At 40.6% G+C, this 22103-nt stretch overlaps 3 protein-coding genes across 6 annotated transcripts in view; all 3 read left to right on the top strand.

Moving 5' to 3' along the window:
- The first annotated feature begins 2698 nt into the window (after nucleotides 1–2698).
- rsph1 (radial spoke head component 1) lies at nucleotides 2699–9202 on the top strand. Of its 2 annotated transcripts, XM_031873860.1 has the most exons (9): nucleotides 2699–2835; nucleotides 2971–3084; nucleotides 4704–4809; nucleotides 4999–5089; nucleotides 5580–5715; nucleotides 7007–7078; nucleotides 7204–7320; nucleotides 7644–7743; nucleotides 8001–9202. In XM_031873860.1, exons 1-9 carry the CDS (start codon nucleotides 2785–2787, stop codon nucleotides 8045–8047), a joined length of 834 nt encoding a protein of 277 aa, XP_031729720.1. In that variant the 5' UTR covers nucleotides 2699–2784; the 3' UTR covers nucleotides 8048–9202. The 2 variants fall into 2 exon arrangements, with proteins under 2 accessions (XP_031729720.1, XP_031729721.1); XM_031873861.1 differs by lacking the exon at nucleotides 7204–7320.
- An 84-nt stretch (nucleotides 9203–9286) lies between these two features.
- On the top strand, nucleotides 9287–16032 carry adprm (ADP-ribose/CDP-alcohol diphosphatase, manganese-dependent). The gene is made up of 3 exons (XM_031873859.1): nucleotides 9287–10219; nucleotides 12925–13047; nucleotides 14976–16032. Exons 1-3 carry the CDS (start codon nucleotides 9646–9648, stop codon nucleotides 15296–15298), a joined length of 1020 nt encoding a protein of 339 aa, XP_031729719.1. The 5' UTR covers nucleotides 9287–9645; the 3' UTR covers nucleotides 15299–16032.
- Nucleotides 16033–16319: 287 nt separating this feature from the next.
- map2k4b (mitogen-activated protein kinase kinase 4b) overlaps nucleotides 16320–22103 on the top strand; it is a 33257-nt gene continuing 27473 nt past the window's right edge. The window contains exons 1-4 of one of the 3 annotated variants that reach the window (XM_031873856.1): nucleotides 16320–16524; nucleotides 17917–17952; nucleotides 20394–20426; nucleotides 21441–21543. In XM_031873856.1, coding sequence (XP_031729716.1) covers nucleotides 16413–16524; nucleotides 17917–17952; nucleotides 20394–20426; nucleotides 21441–21543 — 284 coding nt within the window. In that variant the 5' untranslated portion in view covers nucleotides 16320–16412. The remainder of the gene's footprint in view (nucleotides 16525–17916; nucleotides 17953–20393; nucleotides 20427–21440; nucleotides 21544–22103) is intronic. The other 2 variants (XM_031873857.1, XM_031873858.1) reach the window with 2 other exon arrangements.

Raw genomic sequence — 22103 nt, 5'->3', positions numbered from 1 at the left:
TAATTATATATTTACTACCCAACTGGAAATGGCCCTGGTTTTCATTTCAGAAATCTAGTCACCTTAAAGCTAAGAGGACATCAAAATGTGTCTTTAAACTGTCACTCATTTGTAATTCTGGTGTCATGAGAGAGAGACTATATGGCTGTAAACTGACAAGAAGGGTGCTAAATCATGAACAAGCAGCCAGTGAACCCACATGTAACCCTGCCTCCATCTTAGACATGCGGGCTACTTTAGGGAATTCATCAGGAATGAGATATTCTTAGAGACTACCCTCAAAGGGACAATGCTACTCTGTGGGAGGACATGCAGTGGATTATCACTGCAGCCACAAACTGCCTTCCAGTTGCCATTTTTAACTGGCATGTGTTTGATTGAATAACTGCTTCAGACATTTTGAATATTGCCTCCTCAAATGTCTCAGAAAGCAGAGTGGATTACAAGCAGAGTTCATTCTAATCTTTAATGCAACAGATGGTAAAATCTCATGGCTTATGAGTTAATGTCAAGTCAAGTTCAAGTTGTCTAAATAAAGGGCTGCTAAACAAAGGTATTATCTGCACTTTGATCATTTGATGGACAGCTGATGGACAATTGGTCCTCCCTAAGCAAGAACATTATCATTATTAATTTAACCAAGCAATACATTTTGATATGTTGAATAGATTCTGATATGTAAATATGAATTCATACATGCTGTTTATCCAAAAAACATAGTCAAGTTTTTCATGCACATTGTCAATTTCTGTTGGATACTGGACATTCTTGAGTTTGTTTGTTTTGTTTTACCTTAAATTGAACGTTCAGGGGGAAATGAGTCAATACAAACATTGCAGTCATACTTCCGTCCCTGTGTGATGATTGAAATTCCCATTTCCTTGCAAATGGAAGGTAGACCACATCGCCCTCCAGTGTCACTGCTGCGAAACCACAAGCACTGTGTTATGTTCCCTGAAGACAAGGAGATTTTGGCACATTCTAACAAACCTGTGAATAAACTTTTTTTGTTTGCTGTTACCAGCTGAGACAGATTATTTTCACTTAATGAATCTGTGTGTGAGTCATCGTGACAAATTGCGGTCATGGAGACACCTAGCACCTTGACTACTTTGCCAGGTGTTGATATATAAGTGTATAGTCGCTGTCTGTCTGTGGACTGTATCTGTGGATTTTGATAATGTCACAGCTGTGCAAGATGCAGTCATGAAACGTTACAGGTGTGTTGAGCTCTCTGAACTTTCTGATCACTTCCGCCACTATCGGTGCAATTGTAAATCAACGGTAGGTCCTAGAAACAAACACCAAGTAGTTATTTGTAGCAGAGATGTGTATGATGCTTGTACTTGATTAATATAGTTCAAATATATATATTTTGTACAATTATTTAATCCAAACCAAAGTGTATTACGACAAAGATCAAATCGTTGCGACTTCAATATAAACTTTAATGTAAAAGTTACATGAAACTAATTGATAGGTAGGATTTATCTGTGCCAGGGGCAAATAAATGAACAAATAATTCAATAAAACATCACATATTGCTGTCCTCGGGACATAAAAGTCTTACTTTGATTGAACACAGTGTTGTAAATCTGATACATTTTCTGTACATTAAAATATGAAAACTGATGGAGAGAGAGAAGAGGAGAGAGGAGCTCAGTGTATCCTAGGAAGTCCCCCGGCAGTCTAGGCCTATAGCAGCACATCTAGGGGCTGGTCCACGGCAAACCTGAGCCAGCCCTAACTATAAACCTGAGCCAGCCTTTACTATAAAACTGAGCCAGCCCAAACCATAAACCTGAGTCAGCCCTAACTATAAACCTGAGCCAGCCCTTACTATAGACCTGAGCCAGCCCTAACTATGAACCTGAGCCAGCCCTTACTATAGACCTGAGCCAGCCTTAACTAGAAAGTCTTAAGCCTACTCTTAAATGTGGTGAGTGTGTCTGACTGAAACTGGAAGTTTGTTACACTATAGTACCAACTGGTTGCATCCAATTTGGTTACCTAACGTTATAGTTCTCTCAAACAATGTAACGAAGATGCCCATCAGAGGGGATTTAGAAGTGGGTGGCCGACTAAAGAATAAGTATATGCCGTATATACCTGCAGATGCCCTGCATTACACCACTGCTTAGATGACAAGCTAAATTTGACCGAAAACTAGCTAGCCATATCCTAATATTATCATAGATTATGTATTATTATGTAAGACAACTCTTAAAACACCACCGCACTAAAGTAACCTAAATCTAGGTATGATTGCATGTTGCAAAAAGAAAAACAACCTCAGTCCATCTGTCTTATTATTTCATCAGTCTCACTCCATTCGACCATGAGAAATGAGGGTTGTGCAACAAACTGGCAACCACTGTGTGACGTGCCTGCAATGATATTAGGCAGGGGAGAGCGAAATCTTTTGGCTGAATGTTATCAACGTTTTCAACAGCACCTTTAATGCTCTGTATTTCCAATTAAGCACTTTCATTCAGAAAAAGCAGAAGTAGAATTGTGTCATTCAAACTTTTTTCAAAATCCTGAGATAGTAATCTCGCTATTAATTAAAAACGTCAGATGTTTGTTACTCTCAAGTAAATGCAGCTTTCGTAGGATAGCCGGTTAACTTCCAGCCTATCACATGCAGCTCCTGGTCACGTGGGTTTGACCGTTGTCACGGCAACCGTAAACTGGCAAGAGCGCACTGAGCATCTTCCCAGTCTTTACTGACGTTAGCTCAAACTTTAGCGTACATCGTCCACACTTCGAAAGTGACTGAGGACTATGTCGTATGTAGGCTCTGATGAGTTGGATGATGACCGCAGTAAATTCGGGGTGAGAGAAAATAATGAAAACTCTGTTCGGTGACGTTAACTGGCTGAAGCTAACGGTAGCATGTGGCTGTGTGTTCATCTGTGTCACATTTCCTCTGTCTTTGGATACTTATTCTCTGCTTTGTTTCACCGGAAGCAATATGAAGGGGACAGGAATGAAGCAGGGGAGAGGCACGGAGTCGGGAAAGCTGATCTGCTCAACGGAGACATATATCAGGGTCGGTACGAGTACGGCTCGAGGCACGGACAGGTAAGATAACTAACGTTAGGTTACTAAGGTGCCTTTGTGGAGTCCAAAGCATGTCCACCAGTTTAAGTTAAGCCCGTAGGCCCACTGGGGCTGACAGCAAACCGAGTCCCACTCAGGACAAGTACGCATTCAAACACAGAGCGCACTCCACGACAGGGCTGCTGCTGTACTGCATATAAAAGCACGTAACAGTTACATCAAACGTAACGTTAGGTCTGTACAGGCTAGACGCTCTCAACATCCACACCAGTTACTCCATGTATGGGGAGGAAACGCATGAAGAAATACTCCACAGGAGACGTTTTAGCCTTCAGATGTGATCAGAGCATTGACCTGATTGTACTTATGCAAAGTCTACACTGACATGTTATTAGGCTACTCTCCATTCTATTTTGTTTATAGGTACACACAGAGATGGGCAAAAATACATCAAAATGTATTTTGATACAAAATACAAAATACCCCTCAAATAAATGTATCATAATAAAATACAAAATACTGGTGCCAGAAAATGTAACAAAATAGAATACATGTATTTTGTATTTAAAATATAGGAAATACTTTTTTCTGGATTTTCCGTTTTCTCACAATTTGGTATAGCAGAGCATTCAGGTTTGGGCTATATAATATAATATAATTATATATAATGTACACAAAGCTCTGGTGAAGCCCACAAAAAGGAAGAACAGTCACAGACATGTTGTCCACCTGGCCAACTGTAGAATGTATGAAATAATAAAACTAGGAATACTTTCATAATATGCCTTTCAAATAAAATAAATTGGATATTTAATGTTTTTTTTGTTTTTTTTAAACAAATGGACATCTACTGTCATAGCCTGGCTAACTGTTAACTATATTATCTGCCAGTAATTGACATGGCATTATGACATTCACATTGAGAAGATACAGCATAACTTGTAATACAGTGCAAGATTAGATGGTCAGACGTCTCTTGATAAGGTTATCATGAACATACAAGCTCCCAATCTCCCTCTTCCTATAGCTAGCTACTCGACTGATAAGTTAACTTGCTAAACACTGGCTATGCACTAGCCTAGACAGCATGCTAGCGTCATTAGCATGTTAGCATCGATCGCTAGCTTGATATTATAACCATCACCATGAATATAGACAGCATAAATCGCTAGCTTGATATTATAACCATCACCATGTATATACAATAGGCTATGTAGCCAGACCCAGACATCAATTATACATCAAGCTAGTTGACATCTGTCACACTCAGATAATATATTTAACTTGACAGACAATCCGTTGAACTTGAAGATCTGAAGACTGAACTCGTGAACTGTTTTTTGATTTGTGGAGAAAGTATTTTGAGTATTTTAAATACAAAATTACTCCACTCTAAAGTATTTTTTTACAAATTATGTAAGATTTTTATCGGCCCTATCAAATACAAATTACTCAAAGTAATTGAAATACGTATTTCAAATACAAGTAATAGAAATACTGCCCATCTCTGGGTACACATTCAGTCTATGATGGAAACAGTGTTTCTGTTATTGCCCTAAAGGTTTACATTATGTTACATGGAAAATAATAGTCTCTTTGACAACTATATTTATCTTATCTTTGACTGTTCTGTCTAATAGGGGACATATCGCTTCGAGAATGGGGCAAGATATGTGGGAGACTATTACCAGAACAAGAAACATGGACAGGGCACCTTCTACTATCCAGATGGCTCTCAATATGAAGGTACAGTAAAGTTAAAACATATGAGTTCAGATAGTTGCCAACGTCTTTATTTCAGTAGTGTGTGCAGGGAGGCTATCAACATTTCTGTTTACAGTCGTGTGAAGGTTTTAAACGTGAACAGCTGATATGGGTCCAGCTGAAGCCCCCCCACAGAGCTTCAGAAACAAACTCTTACTGTTGTCTTTTCAGGGTCGTGGGTTGAGGACCTGAGGCAGGGTCATGGGGCCTACACGTACCCCAACAGAGACACGTATGATGGAGAGTGGCTGCTTCATATGAGGTATAACTACACTTTTAAAACCACAAGTGTCACTGAGGTGTCTGTCGTTTTATTTTCAGAAGGCACACATTCCTGTACCTTCTTGATTTAAAGCCTCCTTGCTTTATTTTTCCCTATGATAAAGAGAAATGCATGAGAATGTGATTTATCTTGGGAAATGACTGCTGTAGAGAATAGAAATATGAATGAAGTGTCTATTTGCTTCCTTGCAGGTCAAACAACATGTATGATGATGACATTGTTCAGATGTCTCAGTTGCATATGTTGTTTCAACAGCATTAAAAATACTATATGTAAATATACAGGATGTATTGATATATGAAATGCAGTCACTGAAAAGCTGGTAAAATAACAGTTATAAATATGTGTCAAAAACTTAGTTTCAACATCAATGTCTTACAACCTGCACATTACCTTATCCATTCACATGAGGTACAGAGAATGGGAGTTTTAAAAACTGCTGACATGCTTGGTGTTATGTGATTACCAGGCATGGACAGGGCATTTACCACCACAGTGAAACCGGCTCAATGTACAAAGGCTCATGGGTGAATGGCAAGATGGAGTCAGCTGGAGAGTATATCCACTCTAACCACAGATACAAGGGCAACTTTGTCAACAATAGTGTAAGTTCTCCTTTGATTACTCATTCACAAAACGCTTGGCTATGGGTCAATGAAGAATCATGAGCGTCTTTCACTGTAGTCTGAGTAGTTACAGGGGACAATAATGGTCTAGGTCAGAGGTCTTCAACAGGGGGTCCGCGACCCATAGGGGGCCGCGAAAGTTTTGGTTGATTATACAATTTAAATTTTTTTTTTACATTGTCTGTCCATGTCCATGAATCTTTACATTATTTTAATAGTTCAGTATTGTATGCATGATAACAGGTATGTTTATGCATGGCAGTGGCACTAGGCCATCACTCATTTTCGTTTCCACATTTATGTTTAAAATGAAAACATCAATTTGAATAGCTTGTATGCATGATTATCATGCAATTGACAGACAATGTTCATATTGGCATTGGTATTAGCTGACAAGGTATGTTTATAAATGGCAGTGACACGACCACCCTACTCACTGTACCTTGCACATGTTTAAAATAAAAACATGAATATATGAACCTGTGTATTATTTGAATAGCTTAGTATTGAATGCACAATAAAGAGGTATGTTTATACATGGCACTAGCCCCAGTTTAATATAAAACACAATTTTATACAATATATATAGTCGGGGGTCCCTGCTCCATCTCTCTATCAGTTTGGGGGTCCTTGGCCTGAAAAACGTTGAAGACCCCTGATCTAGATAGTTTGGTTCATTTATGCTTGGCAAGATCATTCTCTGTCAGAGAATTAATAACGTAGATGGTTTAATATAATATACAAGTAGTTGTATCAGCTCAGCTTTCAGTTAAAGTACATACTTAGTTGTAAAATCGACATCAATTTGTCCGCCTCTCTAAATTCACTTCCTCTACGTTCCATATGTGGAGCTGTCAGTATCAGAAAAAAAGCCATAATGGTTGCTCATAGATATACAGTTTATTACAAATTAGGATTCACTTTTGTAGCTCTGGCCATAAGTGCAATCAATGATAACATTGTGATTACTAAGATTTCAGAATGCTAAAAATAGATCCAATCTGACAGGAAACATGAGCAGTCTGACGATCAGACTGGTTATAAACCCTCAGGTGAGACAAACAGTCTTATTATTAGCTATCCATCACACAACATTACAGCTGCACTCACTTTGGATATAACCTCCAAGGTAAGAGGAAGCTACTCTGGTCAAGCTGTTAGAAAAACATATTTTTTACTTTAAATGATTAATTGTTTTTGTTTCATTTTGATCTGTAACATTGTCAGAGAAGATTCTTTCCTTGTCAGTGAATTCCTTCTTATCTTGCAGCCACGCGGTCTGGGGAAGTACGTGTTCGACACTGGGTGTGAGCAGCACGGTGAATACCATCAAGCAGAGCAGGTAATTCAACAGCAACACATCAGGATCATCTGGGAAACCGGAACTTCGTCAGGGCACATGGAATGCCTGTCATGATATGACACCCAGTGACAGAGACACAACAACCATGACAACTCTCTTAACAGAAACTCCAGCCAGCGACTGATGAGGAGAATGGTAAACATATAAAAACACAGAAGTCGCCCTACCCGGGCTCCAGAGACGGTTATCTCACTTTAGGGACCTCAGGAGGAGCAGAGGAGGTGCTGCCACTGTCTTTATTCACAACCTTTTGTCAGTAGCATGGGTCACTCAGCTACATCAGTGTCTTGCATGGTGACATCCTAGAAGTATTCTTCTTTTTCTGTGGCACACGTGCCTGATCTACATGCATGTTTGACATTATACGCATGATGTGATTGGTCATGTTGACTGGCTATATAAATACTTCAGGATGCATGTTAAGAACTATAAGCCTTGCGCCACACACAGTCATGCTGCTTCCTTGTAACAAATACTGAACACAGGGAAAACATCAAGATGAAATTATACCTACAGGTTTCTTGCCTTGCTCCATTCTTTGCAGGATCGAGCTGAGGGCGAGTTGGCCTCAACCACCGCCCTCAATTGGATTCCTAAGTATGTCACGGGCCTGACGCTGTGGACTCCAGGCAAAGACACTTCAGGTGAACTTTATCATAACTATTGATAGAAATACAATAGACCTTCAGTAAATATACCTTAGTCTTTGTTTTTTGTTGTTGTTACTGGGGCAGACATTCAACTCCGTGGCTGTTTTTGTGACTGTAGTTTGAAGAGTTGCTGTTATATGAATCAAAGAGACCAGACAGGATATAAAGAGTCCTGGAAGTGACATGTGTAAAAAGATAAGGGCTCAAAATCTGCACTTGTGTTAGTGAGTTTGTCTGTTTTCTTTGGCCAGGTGGGGAAAAGGAAAGCTCTTCAGCAGAGGAGGGAGCAGAGAACTGACCTGTGATATCAATCCACAATCCTGCATCTTTCAACCTGTTTACAAAGCAAAACAACATAAATATACTCATACATATGTAAATAAATCTGTTAAGCTTGTGTTTTCCCATGAAGGTGTGTGGTTGTAGCAACTGGAAACTTTCCATTGCCTACTGTAATGAATTACCATTGGATGTATACAGTGTGCACTTTTCATACAGTGCCGTGCCATTCTGTGGCAGTTTACAGAGCAACGTATATCTTCTTATGTGAGAAGGGAAACTTTATCCTAATAATGTAACCAAAAATAACAACCCCCATTACAAGTTTAACCTTAGTACAGTAGCTGCAGAGCCAGTCGAAGCCTTTTCGGGGCCCTAAGCAAGTTTCAGTTCGGGGCTCCAAGCAGCTCATTAGTTTAAGTCATATCCATTTTTATTTGTATAGCGCCAAATCACAACAGAAAGTATCTCATGAGAGTTTTCGTAAAGAGCAGCTCTAGACCGTACCCTTCAATTTACAGAGACCAACCATTTCCCCATGAGCCAGCAGCGACCCTTTACCAGGAAGACCTGGAACAGAACCAGGCTCTGAGTGGGCAGTGAGTTTACCAAATATGCCTCAGACCGCCAAGAACTGCAAAACTAGCAGACCCGACTAGGAGTCCCCTGTATTTCTCATACTTCATTCTGTTCAATGCACTTCACTCAGTGTTACATTCTGAAGAACATGTGTGAGTGAAAGAGCATAGGGAGTGAGGTGGACTCCTGGAGGCTTTCAGACAACTTATATGCTTTATGATTAGCTTCTATCAAATGAATGGAAACAAATTGAGCTGACTAAAAGGAAATATGTGCTGAAAATACCAAGTGTGCTCAGACAAATGTAGGGGAGGATTCATTGTTTGGAAGAGCTGATTTAGTAGCTGCTAAGAAATCAATTCGTTATTATTTCACAAACAAACACATTCTCTTTGTCCATAATAATTCTTCAAGGTGTAAAAATCTTGATTAAAATCATTTAGACATGTTTTTCGATCTTGTTGTAAATTTGTTTTCATTGAGTGAATCTTATATCAGCCTTAAATATGAACAGTAGTTGTGAACAACACAGAGAGCTCATGGTTCAATAGAACAAGACGTGGTTTACAGTTTGAAGTGACTGAAGGTCAGAGAATAGGTCAGAGAATAATGGGTCACAGTCGTTTGCTGATTTTGGAATTATTGGAAGCAAACTGTCTCTATGTAAGTATGAAAATGTATTTCCATCAAAGGGAAGGGTGCACTATGTGGAATTGCATATTGATAAAAAAGAAGCCATATTCACTTGTTCTGAATATCCGGTCTTTCTAACAGCATTATTTTGAAGGATGCAGCCGGAAGTCGTAGCGTTGATTGTCCTATTCGTCGCTTGATTAACAGACTACGTTGGTTATTGTACTGTCACCGTGTGGGACGATACAGGAAATTCAGTACTACAACAAACCAAAGAGCCTGGCTGGATTTCATCATGTGCGGAAGTTGAGAGAGTACCGGGCTGTGTTAGTGTCTGCTCTGTACTCAACCTTCACGTCACACTCAACAGACGTTCTACGACACCAGTTATTTCGAAGATCGAGAATGGACGACCGTCCCAACGAAACGCCGCTGTTTACATTCGGCGTGATAGCTGACATCCAGTACGCAGATATCGACGACGGATACAATTACACCCGGACGAGGAGGCGGTACTACCGGAGCAGCCTCCAGCTGCTGAGAAATGCACAGAAAAGCTGGTCCGAGTCGGCTATCAAACCAGAGTTTATCCTCCAGCTGGGAGACATTATCGACGGCTTCAACAAGGGCCACGACGCCTCTGACCAAGCGCTGGACACCGTGCTGAGAGAGTTCAGCTCCAGTCGTGTTCAGGTCCACCATGTGTGGGGTAACCACGAGTTTTATAACTTCAGCAGGAGCGCGCTGCTGCGTTCGAGGCTCAACAGCACGCTCCACACGGAGAGATGCCTGAGCGAAGTCCAGGCTGGCAGTGAGATGTACGCCTACCACTTCAGCCCGGTACCCGGGTTCACGTTCGTTGTGCTGGATGCTTACGATGTGAGCCTGCTGGGCAGAGAGAAGTCCAGTGAAGAGTACAGCGATGCTATGAATGTGATAAAACAGCACAACACCAACGAGGATCTCAACTGTCCCCCAGGTAGTCCCACTTGTGTTGTCTGTTATGTTAATATGTAATACAATACCATTAATAACAAGTCAAAATCACAATGTTGCTATATTAATTCAAATTGATAAAGCCTTGGTGCGTTCACACCAAACGCGGCTCGAATTATTCGCCCGAGTAGATTACATACAAAGTCTATGCACAGACGCGATGAGACTGGAGTGACGCGAATTTCCGGAATGATCTCCGTCCAGAGTAAGGGTACATCCCACGTCTCATGGGGTACATCCCAAGTCTCTTAATTGCATCCCCGTTTCCCTCACTTGGGTCCTTTCCTTGTGTCTTAGTCCCTCCCACCAGGGATGCATGGAGGAAACCATGCGAGGAGAGAGGACCTAGGAAATATGTTTTAAGAGACATGAGACGTCCTTTCCTCAGTTGCTTCACGTGAAGCGACGTCTGTTTCTGATGACGGAGGATCAGCTGATCACAGCTGGATCAGCTGTCAGTCGGCTTTAACAGCTGGAGAGACTTTTGAGACGTTTGTGTCTGTTCACATGATCACTGTACTTAATAATAGTAACTAATAATACTAATAACTAATAAAAACACACAGTAATCACCACTGTAGAGGTGTTTCTCTCTGTAGTCTGTTAACAAACTGTGTCCTGTGTTCTGTTTATAAGTGCAGGATCGATTTCTACCTGCGGAATGCGATCGTCTTATTTATGAATTATTTGCGTCTGTACGTTTTGAAATTCAGATTGTGACGTCGATATTAAATAACCCAGAATATGATTATTGTTTCTCTTAAATGATAAAACTCATCAAACCCGACAATCAGGAATGAACAGCCTCACGTGACTGAATGAAATGATGATAAATGATGTAAAAAGTGTTTCGTCTCTCCAGTTCCCTCTGACTTTAATTGTTTCCATAATAAAAGTTCAGATCATGAAAACACAAATCTTTCTAATAAATGAAGAAAGTTGTTTGTGGTCCTTTTGTTGTTCAGTCTACAGTGAACATTTATTTAAACCAGATGTTGAATCAGAAAACTAATCAAATATAAAGCTTGAGTTTAATCTGTGATCCGTCTTCACTGTTTACATGTTGAAAAAAATCTCATCAGTCCGATCGGCTGCAGCGTCCAATCACATGACAGATGAACAATGAGGGGGTGTGTCAGCCGTTAAAAGACTTCCTGTAAGTCTGTTCTCGTGGGTCCTCGCTCATGGCTCCTCAGAGATCCCTCCTCCATCCTCGATCCTCAGAGCTAAATAAGAGCTTTGGGATGGCCGTCAATATGGCGGCGCAGAACAACTTCTGGTTCAAGCGAGGATCGAGGAAATGAGAATTAAGAGACTTGGGATGTACCCATGGGGTACATCCCCCCAGGGATGCATGGAGGAAACCATACGAGGAGAGAGGAAACGAGGAAAGGCCAAATCCCCATGTCCCCCCTAAACCCTCAAATCCTGAACCCTCAAGGACTTACTGACATCACCTGGTAAGTGGTTGAGTGTGAGGGCTTGAAATGGTGGAAATAGGAATGGGACAGCACTTTGCTGCAACATATCCCGTTACCATGAAAACAACAAAAAATATGATGTATAATTGTGTGTATTTATTTTATACTTTGTACTCCCTGATTTGAATGTCTTCAGGCTCTTTCCTCACACGATGAGAGGTAACTTCATATCATCTATTTACCTGTTTTTGTCAAAACAGCTTCAATGACAAAATCAAATATTTGATGAATAAATAAATAACTATCTTCTGATTTCATGTTTATTTTTTGTTCCATCTTTAACCCTTAATTAATGTTTCTGAGTAAATTTATTATGACAGGCTGAACACACGTGAGCCGTCCTCTTTGTTTACCTTTTTTTTACGTCTCCATGCGTCCACTGGTTACCCTGTGTTTAACATCACATTGCAATGATTTGTGGGTAATTCCCTTCGGCTAAGTCAGCATACCATGCTGACTTACGGAAAGGGTTCATAAAGGGCTCAAAATGTCTGCAAGAGAGCCTCAAACACTTGACGATGTGACAGTGGCCAAATCCCAATGTCCCCCCTTACGGACTCACGGACTTTGAGGCGCGCTCCCGCGAAGTCCGTGAGGGTTTAGGGCTGTCCCACTGTCAAAGACTTAGCCTAAGGGAATTACCCACAAATCATTGCAATGTGACGTTAAACACGGGGTAACCAGTGGACGCATGGAGACGTAAAAAAAAGGTAAACAAAGAGGACGGCTCACATGTGTTCAGCCTGTCATCATAAATTTACTCAAACATTAAGGGTTAAAGATGGAAGAAAAAATAAACATGAAATCAGAAGACATTTATTTATTTATTCATCAAATATTTGATTTTGTCATTGAAGACGTTTTGATAAAAACAAGTAAATAGATTATATGAAGTTACCTCTCATCTTGTGAGGAAAGAGCCTGGAAGACATTCAAATCAGGGAGTACAAAATATAAAATAAATACACACAATTATACATCATATTTTTTGTCGTTTTCATGGTAATGTGATATGTTGCAGCAAAGTGCTGTCCCATTCCTATTTACACCATCTCAAGCCCTCACAGTCTCTCACACTCACCACTTCCAGGTGACGTCAGTAAGTCATTGAGGGTTCAGGGTTTGAGGGTTTAGGGGGGACATTGGGATTTAGCCTGACAGTGAAGAGCAACTAGATCCAGATGTTATATGTAGTGTTCTGTTTCAGTGTGTAATGGCCTGCTGCAGAGGTTCACGATGTTCAACGGTGGGTTCAGTAAGGACCAGCTGGACTGGCTGGATTCTGTTCTGTCCTTGGCCGATGACAAACGGGAAAGAGTCACAATTATCAGTAAGTAAAACATTATTTTTGATTTCTTGCATGTTACAAGTGGACTGCTGATGTAGTGTGAGGAGCCCCATCTTAACTAATCACATCTTTGTGAAACAGACCTGTATTGAGCCTCTGTAAATCCACTCGGAGACCCAACTCACCCCCTGATACTGACAAAGAATACGTGTAGTGTGCCTCAGAGGAGTAGTTCAGCCTTAAGTGGAGCTCTTACTTCCCGTTACTCTGTGTTTAGTCCTGGCCAGAAGCTCTCTCTGCTCAGAGAAATCACAGCTCTGTTATGATCCTCTGTCTCCACTGTGCAGTGAAGAAAACTCAAGCATTCTCAGCGCACACAATCTATTTTGGATTTATCAATGATTCTCCATCAGATGGAGGTGTGTAGAAACAGCTGTTTGCTGCTTGAAGGACTGTCTCAATTCAATTCAATTTGCTTTATTGGCATGAAAGTTTAGAAACAGTATTGCCAAAGCATCAAAAACAATTTTAACATACAATAATATTAATACACAATAACATTACTACACAATAATAATAATAATAATATGTCAATTTTCTATAGTGCTTTTCAAGATACCCAAATACGCTTTACAAGGCAGAGACAAACAAACAAACAAAAAAAACAAAAAAAAGAATGACTGGAGAAGCTGTGCTGAATGGGTCATGTAAAGGAGGGTAGGGTGCAGGGGTTAGCAGGTGAAGGCGAGGAGGAAACCATGCGAGGAGAGAGGAACGAGGAACTATGTTTTAAGAGACATGAGACGTCCTTTCCTCAGTTGCGTCACGTGAAGCGACGTCTGTTTCTGATGACGGAGGATCAGCTGATCACAGCTGGATCAGCTGTCAGTCGGCTTTAACAGCTGGAGAGACTTTTGAGAAGTTTGTGTCTGTTCACATGATCACTGTACTTAATAATAGTAACTAATAATACTAATAACTAATAAAGACACACAGTAATCACCACTGTAGAGGTGTTTCTCTCTGTAGTCTGTTAACAAACTGTGTCCTGTGTTCTGTTTATAAGCACAGGATCTATTTCTACTGGCGGAATGCGATCGTCTTATTTATGAATTATTTGCGTCTGTACGTTTTGAAATTCAGATTGTGACGTCGATTGAAGAGGTGGGTTTTGAGGGCTTGTTTGAATGATGATAGGGAGGGAGCCTCACGGATGTGGATGGGGAGGGCGTTCCAGAGGGGAGGTGCAGCAGCTGAGAAGGCCCTGTCATCCCAGATCCGGCGCTTCGTCCTGATGGTCTTCAGAGTGTTTGCACCGGCGGACCTGAGGCATTAATAACATTAATATAACATCTAGATTGATTATTATATATATATATACTGTATATATACTGTGTGTGTGTGTGTGTGTGTGTGTGTGTGTGTGTAGGTCACTCACTGTCCCTCAGGCTGTGGCATGTTAATACATATTGGGCAGCAGGATATGCCCTATCTCCTTCTCCTAGGAGTATTTTTAATTTTGAGATGTCACTACATTTTTTTTAAAATCTGAAATGACAGAGTTGAAATTTTTAAAGTACATGTTCCTAATTGTATTGAATGTTTTGCATTTTAGGAGGAAGTGCATCTCTGTCTCAGCCTCACCTGTTGATTAGTGTGTCAATAGCAGGATTTTTACATCATAGTCAATGGAATATCTTTAAAAGAGAATTTGTTTTATTCTTCAAAAATTGTAGTAGCTCCAAACGACGCAGACTCAAGTGATATCACTTGACGCAATGAGCTTAAGACTGTTGGTTGGACAAAACGATCAACATGAAGACGTCTCTTTGTTAACTTGAGAGTGGCATTTTTCCACTTTCTTTGTGTTTTCTAGACTAAACAATTAAAGCAATTCTTCCATTCATGGAACATGAATGTTATCAGCTTCACCAGGTAAAAGACCTCTCAATGTCTGTTGTCCTGCCCAGGTCACCTCCCTGTCCACCCCTGCTCCACAGATGACATCTGCCTCGCCTGGAACTTCGAGGAGCTCCTGGCCATCATACGGTCCCACAGCAGTGTGGTGTGTTTCATGGCTGGACACGACCACGACGGTGGATACTACCAGGACAAAGACACAGGAGTGCACCACATGACGTTAGCGGGGGTGATTGAGACTCCACCTGACAGCAACGCCTTTGGCACAGTGTCTGTGTATGAGGACAGGATGGTGCTGAAGGGGAACGGGAGGATCACTGACCGACGCTTTCTGTTTCCCATTCCAAGTGACACAGATCATGCGGCGATATGACGCATGCTGTTATTAAGATTCATGCAATACTGAAGCTGTCAAGGAAATATAATGTCTGTGTTTGGAGAGGTTTCCTGCATGGCTCATCTAGAGGATGTTTGTTACATTCTCTGGAGAAGTCTAGGAATTTTACACTGGTCACTTTACAGTTTTACTCCGATGAAAAACACTCACAAATTAACTCACTTCATTAGTGGAAGTACTGTCATTTTTCATTACTTTAGTTATAAGAAGAGCCAAGGTGGAAATACTTTCAATTGTGAAGCAATGACAACTATTTCAAAAACACAGAGCCACATTCTGTGTTTTTAGAGTGTCCACTTACCTCAGCAAAGCAAATGCAGTACCTCAAATACTTGATTGCACTTATGAGTTTATATTATTTATTATCCGGACAAAGTGTGAAGTATATCTTATACACTGGTTGTGTTTTCATTTGGAGTTTAAATGATATCACTTGCATATTTATACACACATTTTAAGAATGAATAGATTTGTATTGATGCCTTTCTGCATGTTGCAGATTGCACATACAGAAAATGATTTTCTTTTACTGTTAATTGCAGAGCAATTTATTGTGCAATGTAGTGAGATTTGATCGGTGCAGTGTATTGCTAACCACCTGATATAAATCCCAGTTAGAAGTTAGAAGTTCTGCACAAGATGATTCACAATGTAAAACAATATAACGAATAATAAAAAATATACCATCATTAGTTCTGTGCAGATCTAAATATCTCTGTCAGGTCGCTGGACTCTTATGCTGCATTCATGTTACACAGGAAAGTGGTGGATACAAGCGTTCTGTTACTTGAGTTTGTCACTTGAATATCACTTGAGGTTGGATTATGAATACAGCTTTGACACAGTGGTAGTGCATTGACACTATGGAGTTTCTGCTTGCGGATGACAATGAGATGTTATATCCTTAGGCAGCATTGCCAAAATGCTTGATAACTGTATTTCCGACGGTTCTTGAACGCAACCGCAGCACAGACGTGGCCACGGTGCAGCTGCTGGGTTCAAGTGGCGCAGTGTCCCGTCTGGAGACAGAGAGGGCGAAGTTTCTCTCTGCATAGCAGCCTGAGCGCTGCTACCGGAATCCAACATAACAATGGCGACTCCCAGGCCTGACAGCAACTCCACAAGCTCCAGCAACAACAGCAACATTGGAGGATCCATGTCGCACCATTTTCACCAGCAGACACACAGCAGCAGCATGCAAGGTATTCTTTATTTCACCGTTTTTCTTTTCCTACTGAAGACTATGGAGTTAGTAGGAAAAGGTAGCTTGTAGCTTCCCAGAAACAGAAAAACCCACAGTCAAGTGACACAGAGAGTACAGCTTTTCTGTCCGAATTTTCAAAATAAGTTCCGCGTTGTTGCCCATAGGACAAACTGTTAACTATGTAGTTAATGTTTAGGATTGTGAACACGTCATTTTATCGTTTTAAAATAAAATGAATAATGTGAATTTAAAATTCGGACTTTGGATTGATTATATCAAGTGTTATTAATGGAGCTGGCAATTTGACATTCTTAGTTGTTAGAAAATGTAGCTAGTTGGCTTCTGTGGATAAGCACAGTTAACCGTATATGTGAGTTCACTCATCATTTCTCTTCAATACATCTGTGGCATTTTGTTGACAAATACTGGATAGTGCTAATTATTGATCAGGCATTCGTTTTACACATTTCAGACAAGGCTGACATGATACACAGAAAAACCTAAATATTTGAATATTTACACGTGGTATTTTTCATTTGATTTGAGTCATTTTGAACACAGCAGTGGCATTATCATACAGCTATAGTATCATTGGTTGGTTGTCAAATTTGACGCTTTTATTTAGAAGTCTGAATTGCGCAGTTTCCGCTAGCGCTCTAGCTTGATTTGCTTAGCTTGAGTATGAAACTACACTGCTATCAGTTTAGCAGTGATGTTTGTCTGCACAACCGACAGACCTTTAGGAAGTGTCTTCATTCCTTCAGTCCCACACGATTCTCCTTCGAAACAAAACCCAAATCACTCATGTTTGACATCGTAAAGACGCATTCAGTGAATGTGTACTCACCGACATTATTAGCACCTGGCTGCTAACTTACAAGTAGCGTTAGCACCAAGGCCTACACTTCAGGTTCCTCTCTCCTAAGCCAGGCCACTGTTTGCACCGCTGTCTCGGGCAAAGACGTGATACAAAAATTACACAGAGTTGGATTTAGTAATTATATTCATATTTTTTAAATGTTGTTGTTGAATTTGCTTCCCTCGTTTGACACCGTCACGGAGGTCCTCGTTCAGGAAGTTGTTACCGTAACAGCCCGTCAGATAATGTGATAGCATGAAATACACAGCTCAGTCTTTAACACTGCTGTTGTACTGTAACAATATGTCTGCCGTTGGTTCTGTCATCAACGCATGTTATAAAGTTGAATCGGTGACGTTACATTTCAACCTAACTGCCTCTGAGTCCACACTCTGAAGCCATTATCGGACGACATTACCTTTTAGCACCAGTAAGCTAACAAACAAACAGCAGTGCAGTTATGTATCCAGTGGTCAACAAATGCGAGTTGTATTTGTGACTCCGATCAAATGTTTCCTCTAAACCTTACAGAAACCAACACCTGCTGGAGATGTCAAAATGAAACAGGTACTCCCACTTCTTGTTCACTAGTCTGCTGTTGGGGTTGTGTGTTCACATTGGGTTTGATCAGCACTTATCTTGGCAAAGCTTTTCCTGAAAATGTTCCCTATCCATCTTCCTCTGTTGATCATCCTTTAAATCTTTGTTTCAAAATGTCATTTTTAATTTGTTATCCATGTATCTGCATGTTTTAATCAAGTTTGAATGTTGTAATGACCTTACGTAGACCGTATGTGTTCTTCTCTACAGTCTATGATGTAGACACAGTAGACAGACCCCATGAGGAGACACTGCATCAGCAGGCCTGTGGGAGAGTTTTCCTCAGCTACACTGGTATCAAAATGTGGAAGAGAGAGAAAACATGTCACTAAAGAGTTTTAGTGACATGTTTTTTTAGTGGTATGCCACTGTGAACTTCTGCTGTGCTGCTGCTGTTCATCTGGCTTATGGCATAAAGAGTCATGTTCCACTAAATACTACCGCATTTTACCATTTCTCACTGGACTGCTGATGATGGAATGTTCATTATGTTAACTAGTGCTGTCTCCTCTTATTCCATTATTTGACTAATCGGTTGTTTTGGTCTTAGTCAGTTCAGATAAACAGCTTGTAGCTTGTGGTCTTCACTGTCACCAGATTGGCCTGGTTTCCGCCCAATTGGGCGACTTTTGATTAAGTTGTGCTGGGTAATATAGTGATGGGCTGCTTTTGTCAATATTTGGCAGGGTTTTGAAAATATTGGGGAAAAAATATCACCAAACAAGCTGTCATTTTATGGTCAAAATCAGATAAAAAAATTCAGTAAACTTCATTGTGGGCACTCATATTATTGACTCCTTTAATTTGAGAACTATTTGATAGACATGAATACAACATTCAATCATGCTTAGGGATAACGGAGGACCTACCTACCTTGATGTTATCTTGATTAACATTGACATGGCAATTAGTGTATTTGGTTGTCTGACCGCTCTATTTGTGGGTTTTGATAGCCTATTTATCAAACTTTTTATCTTTGGTTATTTGATGCCGATATCAAGCTTTGTATGCTTACGATGTGTTTTCTATTGCACATGTAATGGTTTTAATGTTTTCCATGGGTTTTTGTCAAAGTTATGATTTGGGCTGTTTTGTATTGAATTGGATGAATTTTGTGATTGGGCCGGAAACTGAGTATTTGATCTTGCACCACTGGTTCCACAGATAGAGGCCAGTTTCCACATGTGGTGTGGCACTCTCATGTTAGTGCTAAGCTCATTCTTAGTGGTGTGCCACTTTGACTATTGGCAATAGGCTTTATGTCCATGTTTTAGGGTAAGAAGTGGCATATGGGAATGGAACAGTGGTTACCAGAGCAGTGAATGTGTCCATGTAGAGAAGTACGTGCCAGTGGAACAAGAGTCATTTAGGGTTGTGAAAAAAGGATTCACTTAGTATCTCAATATTTAAAAATAACATTTTTGTTATAGATTTTTTTTTAAATGATTCAGCACACAGTGCTACAGGACTCCTAAAACCCTGAAATGAGTAAGAATTTCTGAAGTGTGTAATACAACTTCTTCCCATGGTCCCAATAAATCGTAAAATCTAATCACGATACTTGTGGAATCGCAGTACTTAAAAATTACGATACACATTGAATCGGGTGTTAAAGAAGCCCAGTCTTCCCTCTGGAATGACCTGGCTGACGCGCTCGTTGTACGTCTAGATTACCTTTGATGTGCGTTGCATTAGGTACAAATTCACTGACCAGTTTGTTGAATGAAAGTTTGTTTATTTCCTTCGTTTCCACCGACATTAAACATACCAGTTGTATAAACTCGGGGAAACTGTTACCGTAAAGCGGTCAAAAACCCTTTGCCCTTCCGGGGTCAAACACCTGACAACAACAGTGATTTCCATAGCTATATAGACCGAGCACAGGACATTAGTATAGCGCAACCCAATGTGTACACAGAGAATAACACCACCATATTTGGCTCTAACATCGGGAGATAAGCATATGGTCCCAGCCCCACTGTTAATATGTCTTACGTCAGAGGAAAAGCAGCAGCACACCGGTGGTCAACAGTGATACTCCACTGAGCTCTGGCATATTCCACGAAAACAAGAGTCCAGACACTTTCTACCTCGTCGTCACTTATTTTTGATGTGAAATAGTAAAACTGATATCGTCAGGGGGAAACACAGCAATCAAATAGTCATTTTAATACATTCTGCTATTTGGCTAGTATTAACAAAACCTGGTTCATCTGTCCCTCATTCCACTGGGAATACAATGGGACCACATCAAGTTACAGGTACAGTTGCATGGCAGTGCACTGAACCAGACCCTTCTCTCAACCTGCCTGTATTCCACTTTCAGCATTGGCACTAATGAATAATGAGCCGCTCACATTTAAACAAGCCCTAAGAAAATGTAGTAAAATGTGTTTTCTTTACTTCAGGGTTTCAGATAAGCCTGTCTGGAGTGTCCCAAAGTAAGCAATAGACTCGCACACAAAGCACACCGACCTCCTCCCTTTGTGGGTACACCTCAGTAGTCTAAAGTGGTCTCCTCTCCTCTGTGTTTCTGTTCAACCATTGGCTGACGAATGGGCGCGCTGCTGACTAGTGATTGATCAGCGTTGTCATTGTGACCTTCATGCTATTGGACAGCATGGATGAAAGGAAGCCACTGTATACTATTGAAACAGCCTGTGTGGTGCTCTGGTAGTTGGGGATCTGTCCACTGTTCACTGCTATTAACTGACACAGATGCAGGTCGGGAGAGATTCATTTGCACCGGGACTTAAAGGTTAAGGGATCCGTTTGCACTCAGGAGCTGGATGAGCAGGGCATGGCAAAGACGACCCAACACTTAAACTCAGCTCTTTGCATAGCAGTTAGTATCATCGGCACTTACAGGTGACAGACACTGATCACTTGTCTTCAATTGGAATCAAGTGCTATCTAAGTTTTGGGTCACTTCGATATCTTGAGGGAACTGTTAAGTTGTGAACCGGGTTTCCAATAACAGTATCCTGCAGCAAGGCTCTTTTACAGCCATGACAGTTCCAATAAAGATAATGTTTGGATGACAAGCTAAAGGAACTGGTGCAGCATCTGCGTATTGGGAAACCCTGTACATCCGGGCACTTGGCTTGAGTTCAAACTGCATTTTGTGTTTCCTCTGATCTGACAAGAACTTGAGATAACCCAAAAGTCATAGACTGGATCTTAAAATCATGTTTTCTCCTCACCATTCTCAACAGACCTATTATCCAGATGTAACTGTTCAAAGCACCATAATGTGCCGTTACCTGGATCCTATGAAAGTTTTGCGGCCTGGATTTCTTAGTATTGCTTATTGCACACATGGAAAGGCTTATCTCAAGTGTGGAGAGACAGAGGTTACCGGGGTGAGATCACACTGTGTGCACCAGCTGGCTGAACCTACAGTGTGGTGTGCATGTTGTGGGAATCTGGATCGGTGTCTCTCTTTGTCCCGCCAGGTAAACGTAAAGCTCTGAAGCTGAATTTCGCCAACCCTCCAGTGAAACCAGCCTCCAGGCTCCCGCTCCATCCAACGGCTCCCTCCTTCCAGAACCCTCACATGTGAGTAGAGTCAGCTGATGATGGGATCTCTTCTTTTAGACAATACATGTTGGCCAGTGAACAAGTCTTCTCAGATTTTGGAAAATGATGACGATCCATTATTTTACAGTTATACAATTCCAGATTTTTAGGGGATTTTAAGTTGGTCTTTAAAAACATCATCCCAATGCAGCAGCTCAACTTTGTAAGACAGTGTTCATTGTTATTAATAATGTAGATATATCGTTTTTGTTGGCAACTCGATACTAAAGAGCTGCTAGCCTGTCGCTAACACTCTTGGTGCTCTGCTCATACTGATAGTAGCAGCAGTTCCTCTATATGTATGTATGTATGTATGTATATATGTGTATATGTATGTATATATGTGTATATATGTATATGTATGTATATATGTGTATATATGTGTATGTATGTATGTATGTGTATGTATGTATATATGTGTATGTATGTATATATGTGTGTGTATGTATATGTGTGTGTATATATATATGTGTGTGTATATATATATGTGTGTGTATATATATATGTGTGTGTATATATATGTGTGTGTGTATATATAT

Source organism: Anarrhichthys ocellatus, unplaced genomic scaffold, assembly GCF_004355925.1.
Source record: "Anarrhichthys ocellatus isolate YVR2014 unplaced genomic scaffold, GSC_Weel_1.0 scaffold76, whole genome shotgun sequence".
Taxonomy (NCBI): domain Eukaryota; kingdom Metazoa; phylum Chordata; class Actinopteri; order Perciformes; family Anarhichadidae; genus Anarrhichthys; species Anarrhichthys ocellatus.
Note: the sequence above shows the minus strand (reverse complement) of the source record. Positions and strands in the feature narration are given on the sequence as shown.